Source organism: Ambystoma mexicanum, chromosome 1q, assembly GCF_040938575.1.
Source record: "Ambystoma mexicanum isolate Mex_15411 chromosome 1q, UKY_AmexF1_1, whole genome shotgun sequence".
Classification (NCBI taxonomy): Eukaryota; Metazoa; Chordata; class Amphibia; order Caudata; family Ambystomatidae; genus Ambystoma; species Ambystoma mexicanum.
The window spans coordinates 450,185,920-450,202,959 of NC_090922.1; the positions used below are offsets into that span (position 1 = coordinate 450,185,920).

Here is a 17,040-nt window from a genome sequence, read left to right on the forward strand (position 1 = left end):
AACGGTGTGAATGAGTGTAGCTTGAGTGGGCGGAGAACCCACCACAAGAATAACCAGTGGATAGGGCGGCAGGAGCTGAGGAGCATCTTTCCCATATCTCCCTATTCCCATCCATAACCTCTTCCTGATCCTTTTCCCGGTGATCCTACTACCCCGTACCCATCCACTCAACGGACCCTAACCCTCTTTCCCCGACGGGTTGCGGTATCCTGTGTTTCCCATCGGGTCCAGGTGCCAAGACCTTACGGGGAGGCAGGTGTTCGTGCTGCCTCTGCGCCTGACAAGACAGAAGATTCCCCGACAGAATGGCAAGCCCACGTATATTTAGGCGCCCGGGCAGCACGACCAACCATAGCTGAGATGGTAGTCTTATTACAGGAGCTCAAGCAGGAGCTCGCAGCCACCAGGAAAGAGTACCAGACTCTAGCAGGGCAGGTCCATGCCCTAACAGTTCAAAGTCAAGCCCAGGCAACTCCATTACCCCGCGAACCCCCAACCCCCGTCCAAGTACAGGTGTCAAGTGAACCCCCCGCTTCCTTTGGCTGCCCCAGAACGATACCAAGGTGACCCTCAAAGGTACAATCAATTCATCATGCAATGCCAATTACATTTTCTAACGAAACCCACAGTTTTTCGGATAGAACAGGCTCGCACTGCCTTTGTGATATCGTACTTGAGCGGGGATCCGCCATCATGGGCGACACCATTGGTTCAAAAGGATGATGCCCTTTTGTATTCCTGGGAAGACTTCCTAGAGGAATTTGGTCAGATTTTCAATCGACGTTCAGCCGCCCTACAATAAAACAGGGAGTTGTTGACCCTACGCCAAGGAAGCAAGGAACTGGTCACCTATGTAACTTCTTTCAATAGATTAGCCGTAGAAACGGACTGGCCCCAAGAGAAAAGAATGGTGCTTTTCTATCAAGGCCTTCAAGAAGATCTCAAAGACCTAATTGCGCAAGTAGATCCGCAGCCAACTACCTGCTCAGGGATGATCGACCTAGCGTTACGCCTAGATCAACGCCAAAGCGACCGGCGCCAAGACAGAAGGAAGTGGGATGCAAAGACAATGGTACGTTTAGATCAACAAAGACCCAGTAAACCCTCTGAAAAAGGTACAGGCACAGAGGAGCCTATGCAAATCGGAACAGTCCGGGGACCGTTGTCCAAAGAGGAGAAGGCCAAGAGAAGGCGAGACAAGCTTTTTTTATACTGCGGAAAAGCAGGGCATTTCGTGAGAGAGTGTCCCACAAAACCGAAAGGTAATTCATCGGGAAACGCCACCGCTCGCCAGTGAGGGTGGCCCAGGCGAGCTTAGTAGAAGACACCCCGAAGAGCTTGGCTAACACTTATCACAGCCAGGGAGCCCATGTGCTGCTGAAAGGGCAGTTGTGTTGGCAGGACAATCATGTCTCAATAATACTCGTGGTCGATTCAGGTGCTACGGGCAACTTTGTTGATGCGCAATTAGCACAGAAACTTGGACTTCCTCTAGTCAAGAAAAGACTGGACGAAGAAGTGAAGGCAGTGGATGGATCTCCGTTGTCCTCAGGACTCATTATGCACCAAACACAAGATCTGCAATTGACATGCGGGGATCATCACCAAGAACAGTTACGGTTCGACGTCATAGCAGCTCCACATTTTGGATTCATTCTAGGTTTACCTTGGTTACGAGTACATAATCCCGGAATAAACTGGAAGGTAAGTTCAGTCCAGTTCTCGTCAAGCTATTGTGAAGAACACTGTTTGGAACCACGTAACACACAGATCGTAGGAAGTACGAACATGGAGCTACCCGAAGAATATGCTGAGTATAGGGATGTCTTCAGTAAGGCCGCGGCAGAGACTCTACCACCCCATAGACCATTCGACTGCCGCATTGATTTGGAAGCAGGAGCCGCGCTGCCATGCAGCAGAATTTACACACTCACGGAGGCAGAAAACGAACACCTCAAGGCTTATATAGAGACCAACCTAGCAAACGGGTTTATCAGACATTCAACATCACCAGTCTCTTCTCCTTTATTCTTCGTCCCAAAAAAGACAGGAGATCTACGCACTTGAATAGACTATCGAGCAATAAATCGGATAACTATTAAAAACCGTTACCCTTTACCTCTGATACCGGTGTTGTTAGATCAAGTTAGAGGATCCACGGTATATACAAAATTGGACTTACGCGGAGCATACCATCTAGTCCGCGTAAGAGAAGGAGACGAGTGGAAGACGGCATTTAGGACCAAATTCGGTCTATACGAATATCAAGTAATGCCGTTTGGACTCTGCAATGCCCCAGCAGCGTTCCAACACTTTCTGGATGAAGTCCTACGGGGTTACCTAGATGTTTTCGCAGTTGTATATATTGACGATATATTAATATATTCGCAAAATATGGAGAAACATCGAAAGCATGTACGAGCTGTTTTGCAAAGGTTATGAAGAATTTTATGAGATTCCCAGAGTGAAAGAAAATGCATTGGCAGAGGAGAAATTGTCTTTGTTGATGGTTCCTCGAGAATCGATGAAAACAATGGGCAAATATATACAGGCGCTGCTGTGATGAAGCACACAGCAAATGGAGAATTTCGAGTGCTCATTAGTACACGATTACCATCTCACTATTCAGCACAGGCTGCAGAACTATTGGTGTTGATACTCGCTATTGAGAATCATGCAGACCAGGAAGTAACAGTGTACAGTGACTCCGCCTATGTGACATCAACAGTACATGCAGGTTTAGCGCACAGAAAAAGGAGAGGCTACCTTTGAGCGGACGGCACGCCAGTACAGCATGCAGCCCTATTGGATAGGCTCATTAAGGCACTACAGCTCCCAGTGGGCATAGCGGTCATGAAATTCCCCGCCCCCACGAAAGGGACAGATTTTATCTCATGAGGAAATCAAGCAGCAGACACAGAGGCCAAGCATATGGCGTCCAAGGGCAAAGCTATAATAGACGGGGAAACAACTGATGTAAATGAAAAAATAATTGTTGCACAAAGTGAACCCGAAAGCTATAATAACATGGGGCAAACCCAGTTAATGGAACTCCAAGGGGAAGCACCACAAGAGGAGAAAAATCTTTGGAAGCGGCGAGGGTGTTCTTTAAACCCCTCCGAAAGCTTGTGGTGATAAGACAGCACAGATAAACCAGTAATGCCTTTAGCCCTGTTAAAAATAGCATTGGAAAAGTTACACTATCCAGCGCACGTGACAAAAGAGAATCTCGTTGCAACGCTCGCTGAAGATTGGATTATACCGAACTTAGAAGAGCATGTTGCATTTTTTATGGTGAACTGTATAATCTGCCAGAAGTTCACAACTGGGCACACACTAAAAGTAATTAGAGGAGTCATCCCAAGGCCCAATGGACCTTTTCAGCACTTGCATGTCGATTACGTCGATATGATTCAAGTATGGAATGGGTACAGGTATCGAATTGCTGTGGTGTGTCCATTCTCTAGATGGAAAGAAGCAGGTCCAAGGACCCAGACTCTACCTGTGTGGCCACATTTCTGGTTAGAGAGGTATTTCCCAGGTGGGGAGTATTTGAAGTCATGAGATCAGATAATGGGGCTCACTTTGTCAACAAAGTTTTTGAACAGATTAGCTTGCTGCTTGGTATAAAGCACAAGTTCTCATCGGCGTATCACCCGCAAGGTAATGGGATATGTGAGAAGCTCAATGGCTTGGTAAAGGAAAGGATAGCCAAGTTGACGCTTACTCTAAAGAAAGGATGGCTACACTGCCTTCCATTGGCACTGTACGCACTCAGAAACCAACCTGGTTCTGACCATCATCTTACGCCGCACAAAATAGCAACAGGGAGAAAGATGCGCACTCCCCTGACACCCCGAGATAGAGCTAGATGTGATGCCCAGCCAACAGGAGAAATCTTAGGGTCTGAAATGCAAAATTACTTGAATTGCATGACATATTGTCTTACTGTAATTTCAGGCCAGCTGCAGCGACGACGAAAAGGGTGCAGGGCAGCACAGAACACAGAAGGAGATACTACTGCAGACACAGCTCAGAGTCTGTGTTCCATCAATCTTCCCTGGAGCCACCGTCCTGGTGAAAAATCACACGAGAAAGAAGTGGGACGAGCCAAGGTTTAATGGTCCCTTTACAGTGGAAGACGTCCCTCCCTCTGCAGTAAAGTTACAAGGAAGAAGAGCTTGGATCTTTTTGGGTGACATCAAGCCATACATCAGAGAACTACAGACGACGGGGAAGAAGCACAGCACGTGCAGACGAGATCCATGACGAGGAAGAAGGACGCATGACCAGCAGCAAAGCAAAGACAAGGAACCTTTGTGCAAAGTTGTGGCTTCATTTTGGACATTCCTCAGAGCAAAAAAGAGGATACGGACATAAAAACGGACACTGTGCATCCTAGTTGCAGGGCGAAGAAGAAAAGTACATGTATGAACCACAACATAGTCTGTTGACTTTGAACTTTGGACTGAGGCACTCTGAAGCCTTGATAAGAAAAGGAGATGCCAAATTTTGATCGAGGACACATAAATTGGAAGAAAATACAGTATCCAGATTCTTTCAACACAGAGACTTTGTTCGGACTCACTTATGGTGTCCCACAGTACTGACATCACTAAGGACGTTTTGATATATTTCGAGTTAGTATTGAGATCATACCCGTCATTGGTGGTGAGGCTCACCAGCATCACTGAATTGCTTCAAGATCCTGAAAACGAAAATACAATAAGGAGGCTGCTCATTGCGATTGCCGAGCAGTTCCTCCTGCTTCCGGAGTACAGCGAGGAAAAATCAAATGCCCCAAGCAGCGGAAGAAGCAAATAGGCTTATCAACGTACTGTTCCTTCGCTTAATTGAAGACTGTCCAGATCTTGTCGGGAGAACCACAGACGTTTTGACATTTCTTCGAGATCCAGCAAACACAGAACGTTTAAGTATAATCCTGAACGGAATTATCATCCAAGTTGCTCTCCACACACATCGAAATTGCAGAAACTGCTCACAGTGAGTGAGGGCCAAACAGTTCCAAACTTCAGCAAGGGCAGGACAAATGTCCCTGTCACCAGAAGATAGCAGACTGGCAAGCAATGTCTTTTTTTGCTTAATCGAGGATTTCCCAGAACTTGTGGGGAGACCCGCCGGTGTTGACGTCCTCACATTCATCAGAGACCCAGCTAATTCTACGCAGATGAGCATGCTCTTGCATGGTATCGTGATGCAAGTCAAACTTTCTAACCATCAACAGAACTATCTGAGAAGATTTTAAAACTTTCCGCCGAGGGACAGATCGAGAATGTACTACCAGAGACTTCACTTTTGTTATACTGACAAGGACACAACATGTCGTCTGGAGCGAAGCAAATAAGAGGCACCGACCGGGAACTCATGTACATTGAACATACACAGTAAATAGAAGAATTATTACTCGATTTTGACATTTCCTCATGCGTAGAAAAAGGAACTGCATCCAGAGACGATAGACAATCCATTGTTCAGGCAAAGAGGGACAATTGTTTCAGTACCTGCAACCCACAAGCAGAACCAGCAGAATCCAAAAGAACCAGCAGAATCCAAAAATAATATTGTCTAAGAGTGCATTAAAAGTTAGTTTCTTTCAACAGATGATCGAGATGGGAAATCAGAGTAGCAACCTTGTCCTCCCTCAGGAGGAGAGACGTTCTTATTTTTCCGGAACTAAATGCTGTAGACTAACCTATAGGGGTATCATGTACTTATGTTTTGTATTCATCATTGTTTTACTGTCACTGACGATTAGAACTACATTTTTTATTGGTGCACAAAGAGTTCCAATTCCAGTGCACCCACCTAATGATGCACGCATGAAGCCCACGAAGGCACCCAGACCTTACATAGTCATTCCAGTCCCTAGGAGGTCTGATAGCAGAATGAGTGAACCTGAGATGGATGTGATTAGCAATGACACACACATATTTATGGTAACAAGCAAATTGAAAAGCCGGAGACAGGGTCGGCAGAGTAAGAATGAAAGAAGGTTACTGACAACTACACGCATGCAAACGATGAATGCACCCACACCAGGTCTAGTGTCAATAACTACAGAACCATAGGCAAAAGAAGAGGGGAAGATTGGATTGCCAACAATGAGAAGCTCTACCGTCAGCGAAGTTAAGAGCCACATGAAGGAAGCTGAACTCTTGAAGAGACAAAAGGAGTAGGAGAAGGAACCAACCAAAGCAACAGTAATGAACACCCCTGATACAGTACTGAAGGAGACAAAGGCAAGCCCAGAGGAAATTTCACAGGCACAGATGATAGAAGAATCAATATGGTCGTTCATAACCAGAGCCAAGAAAATACAAGAGGAAAAATAAAGAATTGCCAGACTTTTGCCTACTCAATTGGCAAAAGTCTCAATTGGTGCAGATGAAGAGGCCTGCACCATGGATCAGGATACCTGAGAAGCCTCCAGCAAGAAGAAGCCATACGGATGCATTCAAGGATGTAGTTATAGCAAACTACATGAAAACCTTGAGGATCACGAGAAGCATACAAGGAGATGACAGTGAACTAAACGACAACTTGGACAGCACAGCACATTTGGGAAACAACATATGGTACCAACATATGAAAGAAGTTGGAAGACTGAGTTCAGAGGGGGAATGCTTTGTTTGTGCACTCCTACCTCACAGCATGGAGAAGTCAAAGATCTTTGTAGCTGTAGAAATTGATGTCCAGACAGCACACTGTCTATCGCACGTGGCAATGTGCAAGACCAGAGGCCAGTTCATTGGAAGCGATGCCTCAATGAAATGGGCAACTGAAGCAACCGATCCAAATGAAGACGATTATGTCTAGGACATAAAGACAAGAAACAATGGAAAGACAAAACACATTGTGATCAGATACGAAACGCCTGGAGTTAAAGGAGCAGAAATCAGAAGAGAAGCAAATCAGAAGCTAAATGTCCAAGGAAAACTCCAGAAGAGGCTCGAAGTTGGAAGAACAGAGGCCAAATGCAGATTTGGGGAACAGTGCTTTCAACAGACGGGTGGGAGAAAGGAGTAGTGATTTGCAGAGCATAGATGATTATTGGTCGTTACCAAGGCACCATTGACGTAGTACAGAACAGATGCAAATTGTGGCCAAAGCTTGCAAAACTGCTAACATGGGTCGAGGACAGAGGAGGACCCTTGCAGATAGTGCCACCGGAAAGCCCAACATTCTGCTTCAGGAATAATGGCACTAGGAAGATGGGAGAGAATCAGAACTGCGGGCGAGTCTTTGATGCTCCAGGAATGGTACATGGAACTGCAGTGATCATGGATCATTATTGGGCATGCGGATCCAAAGCATATATCAGACTGCCGAGAAACTGGGGAGGTATATGCAAAATAGTGAATGTCCACGTTCCGGCGTTGGTGATTCTGAAAAGTGGCCTGAATATTGACAGTTTCCCGAAAGCAGATGCTCACCTGAGGAAGAAGAGATCTGTGGAACTGATGAATCGAATGAAGTGAGAGAATAACTTTTCTGCCTAATCCATAGAAGCTTTTGATGCTATCCCTTATGAACATAGGTTGTTCAGCCAGACCTCATCAGTGTTCACGAAAATCTTCATGCCAAGAATTCAGGTTGGGGCAAATACTAAATGGTTGCAGATAACCAGATGGGAATTACAGCAGACCATCAACACAACCATGAAAGGATTCAATGCCATAAAGGAAGAGTTAAGAGTGATTCGACTAATGACTCTTCAGAACAGATATGTCCTTGACATGATCACAGTCATGGATGGAGGCGTTTGTGCAAACATCAGAGAATCATGTTGCACATTTATACCTTCTCACGATGAAGAAAATGGAACTCCTAACAGAAGCCATAGGTATACTGACGAAACTACAGAATCAAATGATCGGTGAAACTGACAAAGTGGACGACAGCTGGTTTGGATCTCTATTTTCATGGGTTCCACAATGGATGGCAGACGCATTCAAATTCCTAGGAGCCCTGCTAGTGATGATATTGCTCGTATTTTGTGTTATCAAGATAATAATCTCTCAGTGTCAGAAAACTGCAAAAAAGGCCATAGGGATGAAGATCATGATTGATGTCGAACCAGGAGGGAAGCTCAGAGACCTGACTGAAGAAATAAGAGACTTTGTGAAGGCCAGCATTTATGCACCAGAAGGAACCAAGTTTCTATATCCCAAGAAGCATAGAACTTATTTGGGAAGATGGATCCATTGCAGCCCAAATGGACATTGTCAACTAATGACGTGGAACAAAGATGAACACATAAGAACAGCAGGAAGTCTAAAAGGAGTTATGAAAATATGGGCCCCAAAGAGACATTTCTTCAGACCATCATGTATATACCCAGAAGATAGAGAAAATGGACCCAGACGATGAAGTGAAATTGAATGCAGAGGATCCAAAGAAGAGGGATACATAGGAAGAAATGAAAGTGGACGATGAATCGCCCAAAAGGGGGAGTGTAGAGGAGGTCCCAAGCATGACTCGCACTCCAACCGTCCATTTTGAAGTACCAGGAATGTTCACGCCAAAGTATGTGACGTATGATGAGCAAATAAACCAGCAGAGAGCTGCAGTGGGGCTCTGTCCAGTACCTATCAGAAGAACAGCACCTATTGAAGTACCAACACCAAAGAAAACATGGACAGTAAGGTACCCATTGAGAAAGCCATATCAACAAATGAAACAAAATGAAGATCGTCTGAGTACAGTCCCTGAAGAAGCCAAAAAAGGTCTTAATTGAAGACGAATGGTGACATCACAAGAACCCGGACTGACTCACATGTAGAAGATATGACGACCTGAGAATGACGTAAAGAGACAAAACGCCATGGACAAGGGACATTGTGAACCTAAAGTGAAAGGACAATGTCAAATGTAAGAAGCTTATGCCATGAGCATGACGAAGATATTCATCGAGTTTACGCATGTACATATGCTTGGAACCGGAAGAAAGCTAAGAAAATCGTGCGGCTTGCTATGCTTAGTAGTAAGATAGATTGCGGCAAGTGCCACCTATACATATCTACCTCAAAAGAAGCAGGTTATATAAGTATACTTCCACTATGCACAAGAAGCAGAATCAAGCAAAAGTTATTAGAGGCCGCATGAGGAGAGCTTCATATAAACAAATCGAGAATAAAAGTCAGAAACGAAACTTAGCAGAGTCAAATCGTGCCAAAAAGCCAAGGTCGTATCAGCTAAAATAGACGAACAGTAGCTACAATTAATGAATAAAGGAACAGAATATCCTGCTCAGGAAGGTCAAGATGAGAAACCGAAGGCAGGTGGCGGCCAAAACGAAAATCAAATACACGAATTACATGGAGAAGAAGGCAATTTTCCGGTGTCTGAATCACGTGACCAGCCGAGCGAGAAGAAGTGAGACTTCCACACCTACGCATGGCGGAGTGCCATGCAAAGATATCAGAACTTTTTCCAGACAGAGATGCAGTCTCAAGGCCAACCACAGTGAAATAATTGACACATGACCACTGAAGTGATGACCGATGGTACCAATAATTGGAGGAAGGGGGGGGGAGCTGCCGGGCACCCTACACCTGGCTGACCATTCTGCATGCTGCTAGGCAAAGTGGAAAAGTATGAGTAGGGTTGGTGCCAACCCAATCATAGTGGACTAAGTAATCTAGGGTATAGTTAGTAGAACCAATGGGACGTCATACTTTTAGTGACGTTTACAGTAGCCATTTTTAAGGTAGGGCTTAGATGTCCCACCTGACAGTGTTTACCCAATCCCCTTACTCCGTTACCATATACAGATATAGTACCTATATTAAAGTTACCTTCCTAGAACCAACAGAATTGCATTCCAACTTTTAAGCGTTACACGTCAGTGATGAAGAGTTTTTAGTATAAATGATGTGTTTTTTATGAAGTTCATTGGAGTTGTGAAGCAAGAAGGAAGATCGCGCATCCGGTGATATTCATGAAACTCCCTGTTTTTTGTACTCGTCATTAAACGGACTCCCTTTGCCAAATCATTGAGTTGTCATTATTGATTTGATGCTTGAGTATTAATCTGCATCCCCATCCATCTCACGGGTGCTGCGATTCCATCTTAAAGTGCTATTGGGCAACCCCCAGCTTTATGGGCCGGTTGGGGTCCTGGTGCACAAAAGCACAACTCTAAATAGACTGAAAGCCTACAAGTCTGCTAGTTGATATGCATGTGCGCATTTTGAAGAATAAACATTACCCATTGCACTGAAACCAGAGTAAAGAACTCTAAAGCCTGCAAGTATGCCAGTTGATATCCATATGCGCATTTTAAAGAATAAACAGTATCATTAGAACTGAAACCAGAGTAAAGAACTCAAAAGCCTGGGAGAGTAATAGTTGGAATTCTTGTGCTCAGTAAAGGAAGCAAAATAAAGAAAAGCAGTTTACAAGAGTTCAGCATTAAACCAAAAGATAAAATTCTCTCTTAAGACCATGAACATGAACTCATGCCAAGACAGAAAATAGAAATGTATATAGTTTAGGTAATTAGATTTAGTTTTTAGTTAGGGTAAGCAGGAAAAGCAATCGGAGACTTCTACTAAACAACCTTACAGCATCTTTTTCTTCTGTGGAAAGTAAAAGTAAGAGAGTTTAAATTAAGAAACCTCACCTCTAGGCTATGGAAGAGGTGACAGGTAAGAGTGAATTTTATGTCATTGTATAGAAGAATAGATTGAGAAATCTACTCTTGTTGTTTTGCTGCAGAACGTGCAACGCGGAACAGAGGCAGCTTGTCGGTGGAACATCTGTCTCTTTATTGTTGTATCCACAACCCCTTTCCACTTCCAGGGGTTTCTGACTCAACTGTATTCAGGAAGGTTGGGTTGGAGGCGTCCGGAGGGATCAGCAGCTCCTGCAGAGAAGAAAGTCTGAACCTGACAACAGGCTGATGGGGAGATGGGTATGCTATAACTAGGATACGAAAGGGCGGTGGCGCTGTGGAGCAGCTGCGCAATATGGCAGCTTCCTTTTAGTCTCCGTGCTGTGTGTAGACGTCCTATGATGAGAACTGAGCTCAACACACTTGAAGCAACTTCCCGTGTTGGGAGGGCGGCGTATTTGCCGAGATATCGGACAGGGCTGAGGACCGGTCCTTCTGGATTAGCTACATCAGCAGGTCTGCCTCTGGCGGGAGCACAACACATTTGGAGCACGCAGCTCCTTTCGCAGCCCTGACCCCTACTGCATCAGCAGTATAAAGTAGGGCTAGGGCAGGTCTGGAAAACGCTGGTGAGATCCAGTGGTGGCGGCGAGGAGACCCAAGTCGGATAGAGCTTGGTGCTGAGGCTGCCAGCCATCCTCACTGGCGGGTGCGCTCCCGCCGGAACAACACCAAGGACGGATCATTTGGATCCCTGGTGCAGCCTTGCTCCCTTGCCATGGCTTGGGCTGCAGGGACAGAAATTAGCAGGAATGGAAACCTGCTGATAAGGGAGGCGAACCAGATCCTTGCAGTGCTGGGGTGGGCTGCCTGGGGAGTGGCAGGTTGGTTGCTTCCTATAGAGCGTGAAGAGGGACCCGATTTATTTATTTGTATACCTCTGCTGTGGTCACACCGTTGCTGGGGACACACTGCAGATCCCTGCAAGAACCATTACGCAGAGAGGGCAACATGACAAAATGTGCAGGGAAAAAGATAGGCAGCATGGATCACTTTGCCAGGGCGACCTCCAAAAGTGACAACAAACAGACCAGCGGCAAATCTAGCCAAGTTGGCCAACAGCCTCAACCCACAACAGATCACCCTAACCTGCAGCAAACCTTTAATTCCATGAAAAGAACAAGTTACTTACCCCATGTAATGTTCTTTCGACTGGATGTTCCTCCCACGTATTCCTCATATACGATATCTCCTATATCCAGCTTCAGCTGCTTCGGAAAAATATTCTGCAGACGGAGCTGTGTATCTATGCAGTCAACTCTATGTCTCTCGAGGGCCTCCGTCTCGAGGATTACGTCATCAAAGGTATATATGGAATGTGCAGTGCCAGTTGGCACCAGTTCTGTTTTTTCATGTTTTTCTTACAGTAGAACTACCAGCATTAATGTGGTTTAGACCATACCAGACTCTGAGAGAGCGTAAAGTGAAAATCACAGACATCGCACTGCGGGGAGGGTGAGATTAGGAATACGTGGGAGGAACATCCAGTCGATAGAACGTTACCAGGGGTAAGTAACTTGTTCTTCATATGGATTGTGTCCTCCCACGTATTCCTCATCTATGATAGACTCCCAAAGCAGTATTAGTTTTGGAGGAGGAAGTACGGATTTCGCAATCAAGGATTGTTATGAACCGAATGAAGGACTGCTTTCCCAAAGCTTCCATCCTGGCTTAAGGTGGAATCAATGCAGTAATGCTTAGTAAAAGTGTGAATTGTAGACCAAGTGACTGCCTCACAAATATCTTTTATTGGAACCCCTCTTTGGAGAGCAGAAGAAGTAGCCATGCCCCTAGTGGAACATGCTCTCAAGCCTTCTGGGGGATCTTTCCCGGCCAGCCTATAGCATACAGTAATATCAAGTATAATCCATCTTGACCAGCTTTGTATAGTTACAGCCTGTCCCAGTCTATGACCAGTTTATCCTATAAACAGTTGATCATATAGACGAAACTTTGACATTCTTGAAATGTAGAAACTCAGCCCTTCTTGGGTCAAGTCTATGTAACCTTTCCTCTTCCTTGCCAGGATGAGGTAGAGGATAAAAGGTAGGTAACACTAACTTTTGTCTCAGATTAAAATATGATATAATCTTAGGTAGGAATGAAGGGTTGACCTTAAGGACAACCTTGTCCTTATTAAAAAGAAACATAAAAGGTAGTTTAGAAGATGGTGCTTGCAACTCAATCACCATACGGCTGATGTTAACGGTACTATCAAGATGGTTTTGAATGTTAGTAGTCTTAAATGACCTGGAGTGGTTCAAATAGTGCACATATGACAATTTCCAAAACAATATTAAGGCCCCAAATAGGAACTTGAAAAGGAGATGGAGGGAACACATTAGTAAGCCCTTAAGAAATTGTACTACCAAAGGTATGTTAAAATATGACGTTTCCTCAGACAAGCGCTTGAAGATGGAAAGCACTGTCAAATAACGTTTAATGGTTCCAACCTGCAGCCCCAGATTGGCCAAATGCAACAGAAAAGATAACACCTCTGTTGTTTTGCATAGATAAGGATCCACATTCTTATCCTGCACCAGCTGAAGAATTTGTTCCAACAGCAGCGGTACAAAGATTTTCTTGCTGGACGAAAGCAAGATCTCCATTACGTACTCCTGGAGATCCCAATCTCAACCTCTCAGAAACCATGCATGAAGGTTGAGCGTGTTGACCTCTGGATGGAGAACCCGACTCTCGCGAGAGAAAGTCCTCTCTATGTGGAAGATTTTTGGAGGGCAGACTGGTAGTCTAGTAGTTACAGATATTTGGCCTCATTACAAGCATGGCGGTCTGGGAACTACCGTACCGGTAAGCATGCCGCTACCGTAGTTCCCAGACGCCATACTAGGAGCTCAGCTCGCGGGTGACCTCTTACCCGCCAGGTTTTTCCTGGCGGGTGTAACGGCACCCGCGAGCAGAGCACGTCGGGTGCACCAGTACAACTCTGACCTATGGGGCAGAATGGGTATCGGGGAGGCCCTTGATACTGACACCCGCAAATGGGCAATTACCGGGTCCGCCGAGCTCGGCATGACCCGTTTCTTGCCCATTCGTGGGTGCCGGAAAAAATGCAACTCCGGCGGCACGATTACCGCCAGAGTTGTAAGGAGGCCCATTGTCTCCAACCTTACATACCTGAATTATATTATTTCTTTATATACTAAAACGCTTTTGTTATTTAAAAAAAAACACTTGTGTTCCTACCCAGCACACACTTAGAGCACCAAAATGTATTGAATGACAGAGAAGGTGAATGGGAAGACTTCAAATTTCCATGGCTCCAATTTACATAAATGTCATGAACTAAAGAGGGATCAATATTACTTAAAATGTGTTTGCCTATGTGCATAAGAGCTGTGACCTTCAGAATTAGGAGCTTTAGAATAGAGGTTGTTGTAAATAATGACCATGTCAAACAATAAAACATACACAATTAACTGATAACTGGTGGACTGTACATTAACAAACACAAATATATCTTTTGCAAAATAAAAACACATTTATTTTGAAATGCAAGTTGGATTTTGATTAAAAAGAAAGCCGTCTGACGTAGCCTAAGGGAGGCATGAACACAGCTAATCATTTGTTGTCTTTTCATAGCCTATTGTTTTTAAATATTAGGGAATGTCTTTTTTTAAATAATAAAAACACAACTGGAATCACAAGAAATTTGAAACGTAAAAAACAATTAAAAGATGCCACATCATTAAAGCCCGAAAAGTCACTGAGAAACTTACCTGTTTCTATAACCCACAAAAGCTTTGATGTGCAAATCCACTGGGACATCTTTGGGAGGGGTGATGGGAACACGAATATGACCACTGAGGTTCTGAACGCTGGGGTGAACAACATGGCTTTCACCCTCGAATATGCCTTCAGCAAAAATCAGCACTGCTCGAATGATTGTATCTAAGAAAATAGACCAGATCATGACCCACAGTTTGTGCAAATACAGTGACACTGTGAAACAACTGTGCTCACCAACTTTCCTCCACAAAATAAGAAACAGTTACCTTTTATGTGGTTTTTCAGGTATACTTAATCAAAGGCCCTTTCCTTCTACAAGATGTTGGGCACTACTGATACCTTGTGGTGGCACCACAAACTGCTTCTTAAACTGCCAATTAAAAATAAAAGTGAACATTCAGACTGTGCATGCACATTTCCTTTGCAAGCCCTATGTGTCCCTATGTATCCTCTTCAATTAGTACATACCACATCCTCCACAGTTCCCAGATGTTGATGCCCGTTGGTAAGTAAACCTGGAACTTGTGTGTAGGGGTTACTCTCCAGGCACTCTCCCATTAACAACATTACCAGGCAGATTTCCTTACACTTGCATCTGCCTCTATTCTATTGCCAATTACTGGTAACAGATAACCTAGTACAACAAGCATTGAGAGGAGAAAAGATCATAGGCTCCATTCAGATTTCAAAAAAATGGTGTGTTAAGGACCGCTTTGACAAATTCTGCAACCACACTAGATGATTTACTACATACCAATGTTTACCGAAAGCACACAAACATACAGCAAAGGCTGTATACAGTAACTCCGAATTATGTGGTGTTTGGGGTGTGAAGGCTGGAGGGTGAAAAAGAGCTGTTGAGGTGGTTTCAGTGCACAGTTCACCGATAGAGAGCTGGATAAGACACAGCAAGGTTAAGCGTTTGCCCTAATCACCAAGCTGCTTAAGAATCAAAATGAATATCTATGTAGGGCAGGTGGGTTGTCTAACAAAGTCATATGTGAGCAGATATGGGAGAGGTTAGAGCCTCTGTGGCTGGGGGAAAGTTGCCCACTCTGTGATGCTGATATGGTGGTATAATATGGGATTCTCCATATGCTCTCCGGTATCCCAAGCCTGCTCACCTGTTCCACAAAACCGCATCCAGCGATTTTAAGCCCAGGAATATTTGATCCTAGAAATAATGGCGGACATGAATGGTCCTTCTATAATGTGTGGGGAATCCCAGATTGTCACAATTGAGTGACTACCCTACCTTTATCTAGGGGGTAAATAATTAAATATATATGTATGAGGTATTGGAAAATATGAAGTTATGCCAAAATTACAAAAGTGTTATTAAAACATATGCATTTATTCTCAATATGGTAAAAACATAAGTAAACAATACATTATTAGAAAACCTTTAGAACATTTTAACAGTGCATACAATATTAAAAGCAATTATATAAAACAATAGTCTTTGTGACATAAATACATTTCCTTTTAAAGAGGTCTCTGAGTATGAAAAATCAGTCAATTATTATTCTGCCTCTATGTCCGTTTTTTGGACTGGTTGAGGGTAGATGAGACTTCAATGGAATTCATATGGATTTCTAGATATTATATTACTAGACTGAAAGACTCAACATGTTTCTGTCCTCTCTTTTCATCTGGGACATTCGTCAGGAGGTGTCACTTGAGTTATAATTATAAAATATAGCACTAGGTTTTTGCCGTTGAATTGAGTGTCCTATCTTAGTTGGGATAACTGTTGATAAAAAAGGTAAAAAGCGTGGTCAGTTTTAAATTCTGTAGTACCTGGTGACATTAAGTTGTCAATGCTAGTCAGCCAGTAGAGAAATTACCTGCTACTGCATGTGGATTCCGTCCGCAAGAACGGCATCTCTCTTGAATCAGGAGACCGTTAACCACTTAGGGTTACTATGTAGTCTAGAAAAAAGCATATACATTGCATTTAGGGACTATATGTGTTCACTGTTGTGTTAATCTGTCTGATTTCTCTGTTTAAAAAGGTCTCCTGTTGTCTTAACTTTCCCGTTCTGAAATTCTTTTGTATCCTTTTATTAAAACCGGAATATCCGATTCTTGTTGCTCTATTCAGTTAGAGTGTTGTTTAATCATGTGGTCTCGAGGGAATGGATTCTCTAAAAGGCAACACAACATGGAAAAGGTCATCTATTTCTGTATTCTGAGTGTCGTCGTGTGGAGCTCATCTAGATTGGTTTACACAAATATTTCTTACCTCAATTTGCATGGGAACCCTGAAAATAGATGTGGGTCTTCGTGTAGTAAAACGGTATCTAATCTCTAATCTTGATATAAGAGGTGAAATTAAGTATTCTTCTTTCCTTTCCGCCGCCCTTATCTAGGTGTCTATGGAGAAAAAGGAAAGAAAGCGAATACAGCAATCGGTGGTTGTCCATTTGACACGGTAATGTGCTAGAGGATATGTTTAAATAGATCCTTTGAAATTCCAGTGGCTCGAGTTTAGACCTGAAACACTATCGCTTACCTGTAGCTAGTGCGATTGTTCTCTAGTTGAGCCTCGGTTTCGCAGAGGGTCGTTCTGTGTTGGTTACCGTGTCTTTACT

The 17,040-nt window shown here is 43.9% G+C and overlaps 1 protein-coding gene across 1 annotated transcript in view; it reads right to left on the reverse strand.

Annotated features, from left to right (window-relative positions):
• The window catches only part of BBS2 (Bardet-Biedl syndrome 2), a 1,290,628-nt gene that overhangs the window by 366,253 nt on the left and 907,335 nt on the right, over positions 1 to 17,040 (reverse strand). Inside the window, exon 12 of the mRNA XM_069640291.1 lies at positions 14,437 to 14,608. Within this exon, the coding sequence (XP_069496392.1) occupies positions 14,437 to 14,608 (172 nt within the window). The remainder of the gene's footprint in view (positions 1 to 14,436; positions 14,609 to 17,040) is intronic.